This window comes from Xiphophorus maculatus, chromosome 18 (genome assembly GCF_002775205.1).
Source record: "Xiphophorus maculatus strain JP 163 A chromosome 18, X_maculatus-5.0-male, whole genome shotgun sequence".
Lineage (NCBI taxonomy): Eukaryota > Metazoa > Chordata > Actinopteri > Cyprinodontiformes > Poeciliidae > Xiphophorus > Xiphophorus maculatus.
Window position 1 is genome coordinate 10831966 of NC_036460.1, and position 19033 is coordinate 10850998.

At 36.8% G+C, this 19033-nt stretch overlaps 1 protein-coding gene across 1 annotated transcript in view; it reads left to right on the forward strand.

The window, feature by feature from the left end:
- LOC102223213 (solute carrier family 12 member 9-like) overlaps window positions 1-19033 on the forward strand; it is a 68438-nt gene that overhangs the window by 45810 nt on the left and 3595 nt on the right. The window contains exons 9-11 of the mRNA XM_005805883.2: window positions 736-860; window positions 10036-10228; window positions 15880-16054. Coding sequence (XP_005805940.1) covers window positions 736-860; window positions 10036-10228; window positions 15880-16054 — 493 coding nt within the window. The remainder of the gene's footprint in view (window positions 1-735; window positions 861-10035; window positions 10229-15879; window positions 16055-19033) is intronic.

Genomic DNA, 19033 nt, shown 5'->3' on the forward strand with positions numbered 1-19033 from the left:
AAATTTGATTTTGATTTGTACTTCGTAAAGCCTATATACTGAAAGTCTTGCTCTTTCTCGTTCTCCTTCAGCCTGAAATAGTAGCACTCTGAAAACTTCAAGCTTTTCAATAAGGCTTGAATTTAACCAAGCCACTAAAGGTGTTGTTATAAGCACGGCCTGTTAGAATATTTGTTTAGTAAGTTCACTGACCTGAAATAAGATTTGCTTTTCAAGTTTCTTACCAGCAACTGATGGATCGGGGAGTTCAAGTTAAAAATTAACTGCTTCCAGTCACAAGGCTTTTTACAAGCACATTGGACTAAAATGTTTTGCTAAAATGAATTGGGGTCTAACACTTATAACTCCACTTTAGAGGAACATCGCTGGTAGTTAGTGCATGTAACTCTAGTTTTGTGTGTCCTTTTAGTAACGAAGCACTGCATTTAATTGGTCTGTTTTTGTGAGAGCATGTGTTTATAAAACTACTAAAAAATGCACATTTCTTATTTTATTTGGTAAACGTAAAATAAAAAAGGAGCAGTTCAATAAATATTCAGAGGCAAATTTTAACTTTCTTTTAAACATCCTTCAAAAGGATTAGCATAATGACTTTTTCACTCCAATCCCACATAAAATTTAACGCTAAATGTTTGTATTTTATTTTAACTTGGTAATGATGTTTCTGTTTCTGAATGTTAATCCTCTCTTCCTGATTTTCCCCTCAATGTTGTTTTGTCCTTCCTTTCTCTGTAGCTGGTGCTGTTTTCAGGAAAGCTCAACACCATCGCCAGCATTGTGACCATTTTCTTCCTGCTGGTTTATGCTGCCGTGGACTTGGCTTGCCTTGCCCTGGAATGGGCCTCTGCACCTAATTTCAGGTACCCATACAGAACAGACACACACCCCAATTTGTTCTGTTTTTTTTGTCTTATTCTCTGACATTTTATATCTTTGTGTGGGAGAGGTTGTTTGCCTGCTCACTGCTGCTACAGTGATGCTACACTAATTAAAAAACATAAAACTGGCCAGTGCTTACAGCCTCATGGAGAACAGGGACTAACAATAAACCGACTGAGGGTGAGACCTGAGCTAGATGTGGGGGTAACGATGCGTGGTGATGCTTAGAGATTAAAATTTACAGTGTTTGTGTGTACAAGTCAATTCGTATTCCTTGGTCACTTGCAGTGATCCTGATTTATAAGAGCTCGCTGATAATATCCTCTTGCATCGCTCAGATTACCTGTGGACATGGTGGAGGTTTATGTGACTGGATGATATTATGGCACAGCCAGAGTTTGGAATTTGAATCACAACACACCTTTTTATGAGTCATTTCACATCTCCCTGTCAGCTGCTGATGTTGTTGTGTAGAAAATATCCTCCTCAATCCAGGAAACATACTGTTTATCCAGAGGGGGCTTCATCTTGCAGGAAATATTTAAAAAACTTGAGTTTTATTTGCAATGGAGGAATGAAATAGTATAAACATCACATGTTGCTTTATTGTTCTGACAGATTGCATCCAGTGCTGGTTTAAGAGTTGGATACTTTTCTGCGGCAATACTCAGAAATGAGTTGTAGTGCATGTTAACGACACTTAAGCTTCTGTTATCGCAGACACATCAGCAGACTGCAGCTCAAATGATCTTCTTGAAATAGGGAGATGCTTAAAGGATCCTAAACAATATGAAGGACTACTTGTTAAATACCTTTAACATTTAGAATAGCAACAAGCTACCTGAGTCACACTCAATAATAGTGATTATCAATTATTATTAATACAAGTCTGATCACCATCCAATCATCTGAATCCAAGTAGAGAAGGTTAGGAATGTAGTAACTTACCTGAATGGAAAGACTCACCTGTAAGATGTTTCCAATGCCACCTCCTGGCTTAATTAACTTCTGAGAAAAAAGGATGCAAAATATACCCATAAGCTAAGACATAAGAATTATTTTTAGTGGGTATGTTCTGGTTTTTCTTAAGTAAACATTTCAACTTGGCAAATATAAAGAAGCCCATCACTTTTGATTAGTTATTCCAATATCCCTTTCAGAAGTGTGGTCCAAAACTGCTTTACAATTTCTCCTGCAGTGTCTATTTTCTTAAAAGCTATTTAAAAAACTAGCTGTTTTGTTTTCAGCTTCCAGAGCAAATGCTAAATGAAATAACCAACTTCTGAAGATATTTCTTTAAACCATGTTGAACATGAAATAGAATAGAATATGAATCGATTTTGTGACTCTGTCTTCCACTGTGCTTTAGTACATGTGTGTCTGTGTGCCTGCATACTAAAGATGGTCATATTTACATTGCACAACTGTAGGAGCATCCAGTGGTGTAATGCAGCAGAACCAATTTTGTCTGGCTCTTTTGAATTATTTCACGATGAAATGGCAGTTCAGGTGCATTGTCAAAATTTTTTATTGGATTAGTGAAAGTACAGCCATGCCGGTTCTGCATGAATGAACTAGGCTGACAGTTCAGTAAATGCCTTATTCTGATGTATACCTGAAGCAGTGAAGCAGGGCTGGAGCATTGAATACGCACGGATGCCCTAATAACAATGGTTTCAGTCCTCACAGTAACAAAATAACATGCCAGAATGACTGTCATTGAACAAAGAAATGACCTATAAATCTGGTCATATGTAATGGATGGTTCATGAGCCTAATTATTCTCATTGTCAGATTTCCACGTCTGGTAATATCAGAACAGGAGTCACTGGTCTGTCTTTTGAAGCTCATTATACATGGATTTTTGCTCATCGTCGTCTAGGATTTAAACAGTTATCTCCCTTCCTTTGCTCAAAAAGAATCCTATACATTCGCATTCATGCTTTAGTCCCTAATGTAGAAGTTGCGTTTATCACAGGTTTTTAAAAATCATGGCCTATTTTGGTGTGTGCTGGTTGTAAAACAGTAGTGCAAACTGTGGATTTTATTTTGTTAATATTTTTTTCTCTTTTAACAATGCTTTTCACAACAAAAGAGAGACTGTACTGACTGCTGCCATCATCTGTATCCAGTAATCTGTTCTGATTGCTGTACTTAGCATTTCATTTATGAAATTTCCCATAGAAGCCAAATGATATTTTAATTGGTTACCAATTTTATGCCATTTTTTTAATGTGTTTGTGTTTATGACCCCTTCTTTCTATCTTTCTTTATGTTCTGACAGAACACTTTTTCTTGTATGAATTATGCATTTATACAATACTCCATAAACATCATGAATAATGCAAAACTAAAAGATCAAAAAACAGTTTAAAAGAAGCAGCACTTGGAGGACAGAATTGGGGCCACCAAAGGGGCCCCAAGTAAAATTTCTGGTCTGAATATGTAAAGGTGATGAAAAAAGGACATTTATTATTAACTGTGTTTTGTACAGTTAGTCAAACTACACTCCTTATCTGTGTATTCACACTTAATGATCTACTCAGAATCGATTGAATATCAAGGAAGAATATTGTACACTTTAGTTTGGAACAAAATCAGTGATCATTTTGAGGAGCAAGCTATTAAAAGTTACACTGCAAAAAGAGCAAAAAGTAAATAATAGCATTATTTATATTTGTCTGTTTTCTCTCTCAAGGTTACAACACCAGTGAGTGTGAGTTATTGAGGGTGAATGTTGCTGTAGTGTAAATCTATTTAAGTAGTTGGTAGGACTTAAAAAGTACTATACAGTATATGCACTCAATTTGCCTTTTACTCTTTTATATAGCTCTGCAGTTCAGTATTTAAGGTATTTTTAATGTGCATTCATCTGATTCTGAGTTTTCTATTGGTGCATGTATCTCGACTGCTTTTACTTAAACATTACACATTTTAATATACAGTTTGAGATTTCTGCAACTTTTTTTTCTTTGTAAAACCCAAAAACAACATTCTCAGTAGTGTTCTGTCATTAGGATCACCTCAGTATTAGTGTAAGAACTGCGGTATACACACTTGTCTCTTCAAATCCTACCCTCATGCTGTCATGAAATGAGTTGTTTATTCTGTATTGAAGAGAAAACATTCCCTGTTATCTATCTTTATGAAAAACAAACACACATGCATTTATGCTGAAATGTTTGCGGGTGATTAGTTTTTCTGGGAAGTTAAAAGATTTTGCTTTAGTCTCCAAAGTTAGAGTAACTTCTATTATCACAAACGATCAGAACCAGACTGCCAGGAAATAATAGTTTTCTCCAACAGTAAAACACTTCTAAGTTAGTATGAGAGAATAAAGCCAACATTTGCTTTGGTGCTTTGGATGTACAGAACTATGTACTATCGGCTCAGGCCTCATTATCAGTATGTGACCGCTGGCAAAGCCTGACACAAAGTTAGCTCTCTAACTTTTTCTACTGTCCCCTCCCTGTTGGCCAGGGGCCCTGGGGCTCCCAGAGCCGATAAGAAGACTTGTTGTCTGGATGCTTGCCTATTTTGGGCCTTCTCCCCTGAGTTGTTAATTCAGTTAGTTCACTGTTGCTGTGCCACCAGACTAATTTTAATGCCAGTTGTTTGTGTTTATTGGTTTAATTTTTCTTTTTTCTCCTCACATTTTTGGTGTGTGCTCTTTTCTCTCTGTTCTCTGTCTGGCGCTTTCCCACATCTCTTTCCAGGCGAAAAGAATTAAAAGCCATTTAGCGCTTTCTCTCCCCCTGAGAGCTGCTCTGTAATTAGCATAACTAATTTAGCAGAAATATTTCCCTTTCCCTTGAATTTGCTGCTGTGTAGGGGAGGGAAGGGGCTGAAATTATGATGTAGCGGAAAAGATGCCTGTTTGTTAAGTGTGTCTGCGTGTCTATGTGTGTTTCCAACAAGAGAACGGAAACTTTGGAGAGTGCTTTGTCTGTCATCATAGTCAAATTTTCTTTTTTCCGAAAAGTGTGTGGTTGAACGTTCTCATCTTAAGAATGTTTGTATTTTTATCTTTTGTGAGTGTGTCTTGTGTACAGTGACTGGTACTGGCTGCATCTTTATCACTGGTTCTTTCAGCTACAGGAAGTGTTGCTCAGAGGGTGCTTTATGTCCTGCTTCTGTGGCCACTTGGACTACAGACTCAAACACACTTGAATATTCACTATGAAAAACACAAATGCACACTATATTACACAGTCACTGGCCAAGATTTAATACACAAGTGTCAGAGGATATTTGCTGAAGCCAAAAAATAATAATAAAAAAAGCAAATGCTGTGACCTTGAGACAGACAAATAGCAATGTCTGAGAGACTTGACAAATTGAAAATAGATGTTCTTTATATAGCTTTACATAGTCATACCAGAAAAATACACCTGCTGGCAATCCCCATTTGTAACTTAGATGTTTTTTTTTCTTTGTTTTCAGTTTGTTTTATTTATTAAAAATTGTATTAAAACATATCTACATCAATGACAAACAACACAACTTCTTCGAACTTTAAATTTTTGTACCGCTAGATATTAACATAATTAAATTTGAATCACATTTGTATTAATCTTCAGATTTAGACAGCATTCATTGTATTGATGTGATGTAACTGGCCTTCGAAATATGCAACTCCTGAATTTGGGAATTTGGGAATTTTGGTACATAGAAAACACCATGTTTTCTATGTACAGCAGCCATATTAGAAGTTGAAATTTGGATTTGAGTGACTTCTGTGACAGAGATACTAGTTCTAGCACTGACTTCACTGGCATTCTTGTTTCTTCTTATTTTATTTCAAACTGACTACTCAAAATCCAACACCTTTACTTTTAAACTGGACACAACATTCATTCTGATTAAAGGGAGATTAGTTTTAAAGCTAATGGCAACAAAAATAGTTTCACTCATCTTAAAATACTTTCAGTCTCAACAAAATGCCACTTTAGAAAATCTGAAATACACACATTTTTGAGGTGAAGCGGCTTTTTTATTTTTCTTTTATCAATTGTCATTGATTAAGTTTTTTTTCTCTTTTCTGGCTCACAAGAAACCGTGATCAATGCCATACTTGAAATTTCAGAATGACCATTAAAATGCCTCCTTTAATATTTTTTTTCAGGTTTGGGTCCTTGACGGTTCACGAACCTTGAGGCTATATTTTAATAAGTTATACTGAGAAAAGCACTGTGAAATTTAGTCATTAATAGGTTCACAACTTCAAATCTTAGCTAAATTTCTCCAGGCGCTTTAAATACAACACTTGAGAGAATCTTTACTTTGCCCCATCCAAACTTGAAAGTAAACTCCAATTTTAAGTCACACTCTCCTTCATACAACCCTAATGAGGAGAAATAGTTGTCATTTACCAGGCTGATCCAATATCAATTAAGTACAGATTTCTTAAGGTCAAATCGGTCTAAGCTGGTCCCTCCCTGATGTTAGAGGCAGCCTGACGTAATGTCTCACACACTCAGACCTCTCACTTATAGAATGTGGCATCTCCTGGCAGTCTTCCCCTGAATGTGTGTCTGTCCCCACTTTCCCTTCTGTTATGACGTATGTTTTTTGGCTGCAAGTTAGCTTTCCACTCTCTATCTTAGCTGCTCCTCCTTTTTATATCTCCAAGGACTTGATCTGTGGCAAGTTTTTTCGTCTAGGGTGATTTTGCTGTGTCAGCTAAGTGACATCAGTTGCGGGAGAGCAAGCAAGATGGGAGATGGGGAGGTGGCTAAGTGGAGCCCTTCTGATCAGCAGCAACGGTTCCTGCAAAACTAAAAGGATGAGTGGGGGATGGTTTACCAGGTGGGCAGGCTTTTACTGTAATTAATTCCACTCTCAGATGGGACGGATGGGGGGAGATTGGAAAATGGTGGCCAATGCTTGCGTTAAGTGATCAAGTCAAGGGGAAATAAAAGTAAAGTTTCAAGACTTATTCAACAGCCAGAACAAACAAGGATGGGCTAAAATCTCTACCAAAGTGGAGCCCTGTATAAAGTTTTCCTTTATATAATAGCAATATAATAGTTTTTCAGGTACAATGTTAATGGAAAGTAAACAATGTTGGAGAACCTTAGTGTTTATCCCAGTGTTGCACATTCAGAAAGCATGAAATTCCAAATTATGACTGAATATTGCAATAGTGATGGGGATTGTGATTGTCCAACATTTTTATCACAAAGATTAACCATAAGCACACTCTCTCTCTGAATTTTATTATCTTGTTTATTCTGATTCAAATCAATTGGGAGCCTAAATACAATTAGACGTTCATCTGATGTGTCCAAACGCAATATTTGCAAGATGCATTGGAATTCATGGACCCTGAAATATTATACTACTCAAAATGGCAAGCAGTCCTTTTCCATTTTCCTGTTGCTCATTTTTGTTTTTACTGAGAATTGATGTATTGTCCGGCTCATGTTGGGGAACTGTAAGGCAATCAAATGCCCATCATTGTTTATAATTCTTATTGCATGTTAAATAAGACATGTTATGTAGGTAGAGAGAACTTTTTCTTTGTTGAACTTTTTCTAATATTGCCATTGTCCATTGCTGTCATCCTATGAAGGTTAATGTATAGTTAATGTCCCATTTAGGCTATTTAATGAAATACACAAGACCAAATTGTCTTCTGGACAATTAGGACATGAGTCAAAAGTAACACTTATTTGCTATTGGCCATTTTTTCCCCCAATCCTTAACATTTTTGATTTACTGTTGGTGGAGTCTTTAATTTCTGCTAAACACCAAATACAACTGAGCCTAAAGGAAATGCCAGTATTGTGCTATTGATTCATAAATCAGACTATTGGACAATATTTATCAGCGTTCACTTCATAAGGAGGGGTGTGGATGATTGATCAAGTAAACAAATTTTATTTTGGTCTCATTTGTCACCAACCGAATCTGTCAGTAAATGTAATTATTCATCTTTGATTAATGGACAGTTGTGGCTGAATGTTGTTTACAAGATGTTAGACAGTAACCCGATGCTACAGCCTCATCTGGCATTGGATATCTCAGTTAAGAAACTGTTTTAACTACAACGTCCTTGAATGACCTTCTGTGATAACTGAACTTTATTGGTCAATTGAAGCATGACTTAAAAGACAAGCAGACTCTCTTATGATTTTTTTATTATAAGGGAGGAACATCCTTTCTCATTAATCTTCTAAATTTTATAGGCCAATACTTTATTACAATTTGTATCTATCATAAAAGGTTTTCTGCATACGATACTGAATTTTCTATGAAATACCTTTTCAGTATTTATTCCGATATTTTAATCTGGACTTGCCTGGCATATGATGATGTTCAGGCACAATTACTGTCTGTTTTACAGAGGGAGTTTGTTTCAAGCCCATTACAAGAAATTACCTTTCACCATCTGTGAAAGGTAATTTCAAAATATCCATTTTCAGATTTATAAATTTAGATCCACCCAAGTTTTCATTGGTCTCATCTGTCAATCCCTCCACGCTCCAACTATTTTAACAACTTTGTGTTCTCAGTTCTCTCTTCTCTGCTTAGAGCTACTCATTGCTTCAGTTTCATGTTTATTGATTGTTCATTTTTGCCTCTTAGTCAAAAAATGTGTATTGATCTATGGAGGAAGCACCCACCATGTTTCATTTGAGATGTGTAATTAAAGCTTCTTCCATTTTTATGGCTGTTCATCTACACGCCTTCAGGTGCTGCAGGAAAATTGGGGTCAATTACATGATCCAGTAAATATTTTCACTTTCCATCCAATGTGTATCTCACACCTCCATCTAGTTCCTAGAATGTGAGATGAACAGATCTTTGTTTTACTAATTATAGGCGTCTGCACACAAACTCTAAGAAAGCTACAACAGCAAGCAGTGGTTAATTATCTGCATCGCTTTGGGTTTAATTGATCTCGTCTTCGCATTAATGCCACACTTGTTTTGATCCTAAGTCAATAAAAAAGGAATCTAACCTCTTAGCGACCAAGATCATAAAACTTAGGAAGTGTTGTGGGGGCTTGGTGTGATATGGAGGAGAGTAGTGAAGCTGATGCGGGCCATTTCATTGAAATATTAAACAAAATTGCAATTTCATGTTTCCTTAATATTATGCTGCCTGGGTAAAAGTTTTCTAAATGTAAAACACACATTTATTAATGGTAAATAATGATACAATTACACTTCTGTAGAGTAAACTATGAAGTTCCTTTTCTCATAGATTTTTGCTCCCTTGTGTTGTTTGTACCTAATATTTTGGAGAGTTAAAAAATAAATACAATAATATTTTTTTTAAAAATCAAGCCATATTTCCAGGTTTTGAAACTTGTAACAAAATGTGACTAAATATTGACAGTCTGGAGCCCACACTGAATGCTCTTGCTCAGCAGATGCCAAAGTCTTTCCCCAGCAGTAACAAGTTCCCCACTGATTTCCATTATGTCCACATTCAGCTACCAACTCTCATATGTAACCTACACATTAAACTTGGCTTTAATGTGCATTTTGATGCATATCTACAAAAATATTTAGTAGTTAAACAACTCCATCCAAAAGATGTCAGTCATTTGTCCAACAGGTCTTTCACCCAACAGGACAGGCCGTGCTGTAAATTGTCCCGTTCCGGTCATTGACTGATGTCTTGGTGCACCTCTATTTAAGATGTCCCATTAAACGTCTACTTTATTTAATTAAAATGTTTGGGGTTTTTTGAGCAATTACAATCTAAAGCACAAGGACAAAAGTTTGTTCTTGTAATTAAATCTCATTTACTTAGAGGAGCATATTAAAGTACATTACAGCTGGCAAGTGATGTGACCAACAAGTTCTAGTTCACTTATGATTCCTGTGTCTGAAACAAAAACAAGATGATTTGCTGAAATTTCATCCAAAACATACTTATCAAATAATTAATTTCAAAATGAAAACACCTCAACTAAATTGGAGACCAGAGACATAAATATCCTCTGGGGTATTTTGTATTGAAAAAAGTCTCTAAAATGGAAGTTTTTTATGTTTTTTTGTCTTTTTTCCCCATTGTGCTCTTCTTCGTGGAGATATTTTCAAATATCACAGGCCGGCATTTCTACTCTCGTGTTTATTCATTTTCAATTTTCTGCAACTTCTACTATGAGATTTACCTCCATCCCTCTTATTTCCCTCTCAGGCCCACGTTTCGTTACTTCACCTGGCATACCTGCATACTGGGCATCATCGGTTGTGCCATCATGATGTTCCTCATCAACCCCATCTACGCCTCAGCTAGCATTGCCTTCATGCTGCTCCTCCTCCTGCTGATTCACTACCTCAGCCCCACGTCCAGCTGGGGATACATCAGCCAGGCTCTCATTTTCCACCAGGTCTGACAAACACACACACACACACACACACACACACACGCATTCACACGCACGCCTACAAACGCAGACATGCTCTCAATACTGCTTGTCATTTCTATAGCAACTAAAATCTCATCCCCTCCGCTTTACACGATCCTGTAGCTCTGCCAAGCAATCGTTCTATGAGTTTTATAGATGCCCGTATACACACACACACACCCACCCTGTCTCACTCTCCACTGCCCCTCCCAATCGTTTTACATTTAGCAGAAGTACACACACGCGTTCTCCCTCTGCTTTTTTATTTTTCTCTACCATACACATTAAGGCTTGTCATTCCTACAGCCGGCATCTATCAAGTTTATATCAGGCTTACCAGACAGAAAAGCACACAAACACACACATCTGCATCTATTCCCTCAGTAAAACTCTCTACATTTATGGCACAAACACATGCTCTCCATCATTCAGCTTGCTGTGTCCTCTGTTGCCTGTTTTCAAGAAGAGGGGCCAATGTTGTCAGAAGGGCCTGCAGCCGAGGGGAGCCGTTGCCAATGCTTCAGGCGGGAGGTTACAGGCAGGGAGGAGGATGTTGGCTGGGTTTTCCAGCAGCTTGTCAAGAGACAGAACATTATTACAGTTACTTAAGTTATTGTGCTTTTCCTAACACGATTTTCTTTTTCTGTGCTTCTCACAACCCCTCCCTCCTTTGGTTTTTCTTCATCTTGACACAGTAGCCCCAACAACAAACTTTGTTCAGCAGTACAAATTTAATAGATGGATACATGTTCAATTCCACAAAATCATTATCAGATATAGATAGAGAGAAATAAATTAAAGGAATTAAACTGCAGTCACTTTAATTATTTTTATTTTGACCAGAAAAATATAACATTTTTCTTATCAGTTTTTCTGGTCTTTCACAGTGAAATCCATCTTAATCCATTGCACAGATCCCCTTCATATTAAAATAGAGAATCGAATTCACTTCAGATAATTCAGTACATGTGCAATATATCCAGCTTTAGCAGCTTGTAAAACAGGAATCAGTTAAGTTTTTCAAGGTTTGATTGCTTCGACTCTTTCTTCCATGCACTTTAATTCTTATCAAACTAGATTGAGACTGGAGAAGAACAACTACCTCTAAGCAAGAAGAAACCTTTAACAGGACATCTGTTAGCATAGCAACCCACTCCCTTTACCAGCTCAGACATGAGAGAAACACAAACAGAAGTCATGGGTCCAGAAGTCTATTTATTCTCATTTCTAATAGGGGAAATTTGAAAATAATTACAGCACTATAAATAGAAATTAAAGACAGTAATGACAAGGGAGTGGAGAAAAGTGGCCAGTAAATCATCCACCAGCATAAGAACAACAATTTTATTTCTATTATGTTTCAAAAATATTAAACTTTTGCAAAGAGGGATGGAAAAATTTTATTCTGTGGGATGTTGAGGAAAGTGATGTTAAAAAGCACACACTTTCCAATCAAATGACTAGAACAATAAGTCTTGAAAAATGTTTCTGGTAATTTAATTGTCATTCTGTTTTGGAAATCAACTGCAATTACTGTATTCTATAAAAGAAACTGCTAAAACCTGTTTTTGTTATTATAGCTTCATTAGTTGGTTCTTCATCAAGAGTCAGTGTGGATGGTACATAGAGCAGCAGGTTGGAGAGACCAGCTTTAATCAAAGGCAGCATAACCACAGAGATAGCTCAAGTTAATTTAACCACACATGCATTCCCAATTGATCCTTGTTGTCAAACAGTGCATTAAGCGCAGTTTGTTTTTCAAATTACTTTAAAAAGTTTTCTAAGGAAATGCAGGAGAACATGGCTCAATGCAAGCTGTTATCTACCACAACCGACTGGGGGTTTCAGAAGACAGAGCAGAATGCTCAAAAAAGAAACAGAACAACTGATATAAGGGTACTTTCTATGTTAATGAAAAGTAAAACGTTAATAGTTGGAGAGGGAGAATGCTTAATTGTTGACAGCATTATCTCAGCCGATGCCTTCCTCCAGAAAAGGCACGACAGCCAACATTAGACCAGGTGCAGCTTCTATGGAGAGAAAAACACTGAGAAAATATTAATTTAACAGTCGAAATAGCAACAAATAATGAAAACTGGAGAGCAGTAGAAGAAAAAAGTGAAGAAAAGCAGTCTGTTCTTTGAGAATCTCTAAGAAGCAAAGTCATTTTTGTTTTTATTGTAGATTTTAAACAAGCTTGAAGTAGCGTTAACATATACCTTAGAGTAACAATGGAGAACAATGATTGTATGGATTATATGTGGTGGCAGCATCAGTAAAAAAAACATGGTTTCCTCTTGAATTATGGAACAAATTGGTGTGCAGACTTTAACTCTGACCTCTGATTGGGATCTTTGTGTTTTTTTGTTGCTCTCAACGTAAATAGGACATTTGTCCACAAGGAAACAATCCAATCAAAACAAAACATGACAAATCTTGTGCTGTTCATACAAAGTTGCTCACACTCCTTTTGTTTTTGATATTCTATAAAATCACACAGGCAGAGCTATTTGTTTGACCACCTACAGTACATGGCTTCAGACATGCAGACAAGACAAAGACAGAGGTCTTTTTGCCACCATGTAATAGCAGCAGCTGAGCAGTTTAATGGTCATATTGAATGTAAAGTAGAAGTAAAATTAGCATTCAGCTGTTTTAAGAGTTTCACGGGCTCTTAAAACAGCATGTGAAGCTGTTTTAAGAGAGAGCTTTTTATATATTGATAAGAAGTATTTTTTTTTTGCTCCAGATGCATCATTTGCTACAATAGAGCATTTAAAATGGTAATACCATGTCAATGTAATAAACTGTTTGTTTGTTTTTTATAGGAAATTAATTATTTATTTGCATCTTTTACTTTATTTCTAATATTGTATAAATAAGGCTAATGGGTTAAATAAAAAATCTTCTGAATGTGCCAATATGGTTTTTTTTTTTTAGATTAATTGTCAGAATAATTAATTACTACAATAATTGTTAGTTGCAGCCCAAGTTTAATTTTGGTGTTTTTTTACTAATTAGAAAAGTATCTAATATTTGGGTCAACCAAACTAAAAAAATTTGTTTTTATTACTAGAAGACTTTTGTTTTAGTACATCTCCGATAAAAAATTCCAAAGGAAACTTTGGATTCAGACCATGATTTCAATGTTATTACCACCATTCGGGAGGAAAGGTCAGCGGGTCAGTGAAGAGGAATAACTTTATTAGGAAGAAATCTCAAACCAAACCAAGTTCAGGATGGGCAGCCGCCATTTTTATCAACAGGCAATAAATTATTGATCATAAGTGGAATCTGTGAAGTTCCTTTTGAAGTACAGACCACTCCTTCATATTCTGGTGCCACTGGACCAGAACCTCAGTATTAAAAGACACCAGTTTTCTGGTCAGTGTTGGTCTCAAGCCGTAGACAGTAACAAATAGCAGTTATTAGCTGATTTAAGGCATGTTGAGATAAGCTACATTATGTGGCATTCATTTAGCACCCTGAGTACACAACGTAAATATGGCTCCTGTATTGGGTTTAATGTGCTTATTAGGTAATTAATCATTTCTATGAACTTTAAATCTATGTCTTAACATCTTCTTATATTCATTTTACAAATGGGCCTTCTCATTTCACTGCCCCCACTTCTCATCATTCAGTGGAAGTGGGTTCTAAACCCGCCTCTAGCAAGAAGCCCACTTTGATAAAAATAATACAAATGATAGGCTGAGCTAAAGACCCCATCTGTGCATGTACACTGTGCCACATGCATACAGTTGCACCCTCCAGCAGTAGCCGGTGTACCGGAGTGCCAGCGGTGTGACATTGAGACGGGGATGAAAAGCACATTAGTGCATAACAACAAAGAAAGGCAACTAGATAGTAGGCGGTCGACAGCTGTTTTTAGGAGGGAATAAAAAGACAAAACGGAGGCAAGAAGTGCTGATTGTATCACAGGGAGAGAAGGTGGGAGCAGAATATAAGCAGGGGATGAATGATTGAAAAACTAAGTGATGGATGAGATAGAAGCAGCAGTGAAATGATGATAGTCTGATGGATGAGAAGACAGGGAAACAGAGATAAAGGGAGACAGATGATTAGCTGAGTGGAGGCAGTCAGACTTTGCTGCTGGGACCTTGTCTTTTTGTCTTTTACAGTTGGAGAGATTATGATGGTAATAATGGTGTTTGTATCTTGGTTTTTGATTGATAGTCACGCGGACACACATTAACTTGCAGTTTCGGGAGATTGAGCTGAACTTGCATTGCTCAGACATTATCGGAATGATTTCTTGTCTATTTTTTCAGGCTGAATCCTAAATCGAAACTCCAGCTCGAAACACTTTTTTTTTAAGGAAAGTTCCAGCATCACCACAAGCCAATAAAACATACCCTGAATGTGTTTTTATAATAAAATCATTTTCAAGTGTTTTTATCATTTCACATGGTGTTCTTCCTGTGTAGAGGTTTCCTCAGGCCAAAAAAGTGCAAGCTCTTTAATTGGCGGGAAGCACTTGGGGCTGTATTCATGTCCCACTCATCTAAATGCGAGATAACTGGATGACTCATCCCAAGTTATCTTTGTTCATATCACCTCTCTGCTGGTTTCTTCTGAGAAATGAAACTCTCCACAACTTTCCAGTAACTTCAAGTTTTATTAGCAGCACTCAAAAAGGTCAGAAGTCCCCAGTAGGATCAAATTCTCAATCAGCTGGACTTTTCTTCCAGAGTCACACTTTTATAATGCAGCTTCAAATAAAACAACAGACTTCCCAAGATTGGCAAAAATTCATTTTAGATTTTGGTTTTAGTATTTAATCCCACATGGATATACTGTAGTTCCTAAATAGTTCATTGATTCTTCTCCAACAGTAAGCATACTGATCAGAGTCCATATAGTTTGGAAAAATAGACTATTTGGCCATTTTCCATGTCTGGATTAGTCTGAACTTTTTGACATCTTTAATTTTCTAAAGACTAAAATCCTAATGATAAAGTGATGTATAGTAAAGTTTTATATTTCAGGGGTTTTTTTGTTGTTTTTTGGGGGGGGGCAAAAAGGGGCTCAGAAATTTATACTTGCATGGCATTTTGTCTTATATTTGTCACATCACAAATTTGAACATATTACATGTTTCAACATTTGGGTTTTTTTTGTTTTGTTTTGTTTTTTGACTAACTGGGCCACTTTACTACTTTTTGAACTTCCAGCTATTTCAAATTCATGTTGAACTGGACCTGTGGTTTTTATATATTTAGTCTTCATTAAAGGTTAAAAGGTGCTAAAGAGACTCGTATATCTTCTCCCAGGGCTTTGACTCACATGTAAAATTTCTGAATATGTTTTACCAAAGTAAAACGCATAACTGCAAAAAATATTAGCTGAATAAAATGTGTTTACACCAAATACAAGACAGAGTAGACATACAATACATTAGGCAGATCTTGAAATGGAAGATAAAAATAATGGTTTGTGTAAGACTGACAAATCAGTCACTGGTTATCTATCATTAGTCATAAAATGACGTGTGCTTGACTTGTCAATGTCCCTTATTAACTAGTTGATTGAAAACACTTAACTTATTTAAGCATTTAGGATTACGCTGGTTGAGATCAAATCATTTTCTAACCCATTTTTTCCTGCTACAGGTACGCAAATACCTACTGATGCTGGATGTCAGGAAAGACCACATCAAGTTCTGGAGACCTCAGATCCTCCTCATGGTTTCCAACCCTCGCAGCAGTGTGGGCCTCATCACTTTGATCAATGACCTCAAGAAGAGCGGCCTCTATGTGCTGGGACATGTCCAGCTAGGAGACCTCAGTAAGAAAATACTCCTGTTACTTTTACTTTCTGCTCTGAGAAAAGCAGACTTAAACAAAGTAAAGACTGTTTAAAGGGGACATATTATGTAAAATTCACATTTTGTATGTTTTTGTACTTCCATTTGGGTTACTACTGCTTCTCAAACCAACACAGGTGCTTAAAAAAAACACCCAGCTGGTTTTTAGCAGTAAGTTGAAGTTTTTTGGTGTCCAATTCAAAAACTCCTGGAATGTAACGTCACTAATGAGCAGACACTGCTCCTCACTTAGCAACCCCACCGAAAAAGAGCCCGTCACCTAGCAACCCCAGCAAAGGCCAGCCCATCACCTAGCAACCCAAGTGGAGCTCCTGCAAGTTTGATCAGCTGATTTTGCTGTATGCGCTGTACAATGGCTGCTGGAAAAGACAACAGTTTTGTTGTTGAGTCATCATCCACAAACCACTTGCTGCATTCTTGTTGGTTGTGTAGGAAGCTCTACTAATGCTTTTCAAAGATGTGCAGATGTATAATTGCCCATCTGTTTGCAACCATTTCAGGCGCGAGTGTAAACGTTGAGTTACACTCAGCCAGTGGCCAGCAACAGCTTATTTGAATTTAAAGTGACAAGAGATCCTAAAACAGCTCACTCTGACGGGAGTTCAAAATAGGCAAAACTGAGACTGTAATCTCATTATCTAAAAATGAATTTATGCAGAAAATGTAATGAACATGTTTTACATAGCACATAGACCTATCCTACCCTGTTCAAGGAAGCATAATAGGTCACCTTTAAGCTTTGTGTGGCATGTCTGAATAAAAGAATTGCAAAGTTTCACACCTTTCATCACACACCGTTGAATAGAATACTTGGTGCTTCTTCATGACATTGACTGACCCTCTACTGTCTTATTGTGAGAGCTGTATATAGTGGAGAACCACTGGAGAATCAGCTTTCTCTGACATGACGTCAGTATTCTGAATTATTTCAAGTAGCAGGGTCATTGTCGGACCTTTTCTTTGTCTTTGGAGAACATGTAAGAGGTTTGTGGGAAGAGCAGAGGGGAAGAAGGAAGCCGCTCTGAATGAAATCTTCTCAATCTGAATTCTCTTAAGTGTTGGGCAGCGGGAAAAAAATGTTTACTTGCCACAAAAGAGCCCTTGTCTGGTTCTGATGAACCACTTGGTCTTTATACAAAGAATCCATTCATTTAGGCTATAACAGGAGAGAAGATTTTTTTGTTCCAACATTCTCTGCAGAGGGGAAGAAGGAAGCCGCTCTTAATGAAATCTTCTCAATCTGAATTCTCTTAAGTATTGGTTAGTGGGAAAAAATTTGAAAATGTTCATTTACTACAAAAGGGCCCTTGTCTGGTTCTGATGAATCCATTAATTTAGGCAATAACAGGAAAGAGGAATTTCTTGTTCTGACATTCTCATTACACTCCTGGAAAATTTTACAATCTGTTTATTCAGTTTGTCTAGCAGCTATTTGCTGTAAACCTGAGAAGAGTACTTACCTATAATTTGCAACAATCACACTAAGAGCCCCAAAGACACTGGCTTTGACATTTTTCCAAGTACCTACAGTTGCTTTTTTGTGAGTGATAGATTACCCACCTTCCTGTTGTGTCTCTCTGCATCTTTGCTCTGTCCAACATTCTGTCTGCGCTGTCATCTGGAGTTCGATCTTTGTCTCTCTTTCTTCGCTCACTCCCACTTTTCAGCATCTTGTCTCACATCTTCGTCTCCCTCTGCCTCATATTTTATGTCAGCTATGGAGTTTTTCACTTCATATCCCGGTACCTTTGGGTACTAAAAATCTATATTTTATTCAGACCTGGAGACACTTTGTTTTACTCGTCTGTTTTTATAAACTCTAATAGATTATTTTAGTTTATTAGTAATATCAGAAATTGTGGAGTACGCACGATTTAGATCAACATTATACTTCCTAGATAACTTTTATGCAGAGACTCAAACTGCTACAGCCCAGAAAAGGAATTAAAATTAGAATTAGAATTACAACGAACTTAGAATCCAGAAATACAGGAACAGTCACTACTTAGTTACTTTTTATACTACTACTTGTTAGAAACTGTGACTACTCACTTTTAACCCAGAAAAGGACTTAGAACAAACTTAGAATTTAGCTACTCATCTTTAGATTATTATCAGTTATTTAGAAACTGTGAAGTACTCACTTTTAACCCAGAAAAGGAATTAGATTAGTCACTCTTAAGCTTATTTTTTCAGAAACTGTAGAGTACTCACTATTTAGATACAGAGATACTTTTGGATAGAGAATACTTTTTAGACTCCTGTTCTTCCAACCCAGAAATGGAATTAGACCAGAGCATACTTGACAACCCTGAACATGAGCACTTAGTATACATACTTCAGATCAACATTAGATTCTTTTTCTTTTTTTGCTCTTTCCTTTGGTTTATTTTGTTTGTATTTCCTTTTAATTCCTGTAAAGCACTTTGTATTGCCTTGTTGCTGAAAATGTGCTATATAAATAAAATTACCTTTACCTTTAATAAATAAATATGTATGCATGTAAGATTAACTGGTCATCCTTCTGTAAAAATATCTAGCTGCAAAATAAGCAAAACATGCAAATGGAAGGCAATCAATTGCTAATATGAAGTGGAAAAAAGCACTTCTCTGCTAAAAGCACTGCAAATGCATATTTTTGCAAACAAAAAAAAAGAAAGAGGACGTAACATCAACATTTAAAAAAGGAAAGTGGACGTAACATCTAAGTCATCTACTTTAGTAGTAGATGACTTCTGAAGGTCATCTACTGTATGAGCCCTTTATGTCGTTTGTGTTGTGATTACAGTTGTACCTGCATGCAGCATGGCTCTTATCCCTTCTGATTGGCAGTCAGTTGTGGTGGTGAAAAGGGAAGAGGGGCTTGTAAAGTTTCAGGAAATCCCCACATTTGCAGCTATTTTCCTGTTTTGTGAAAATATGGGCACAAATGACAACCC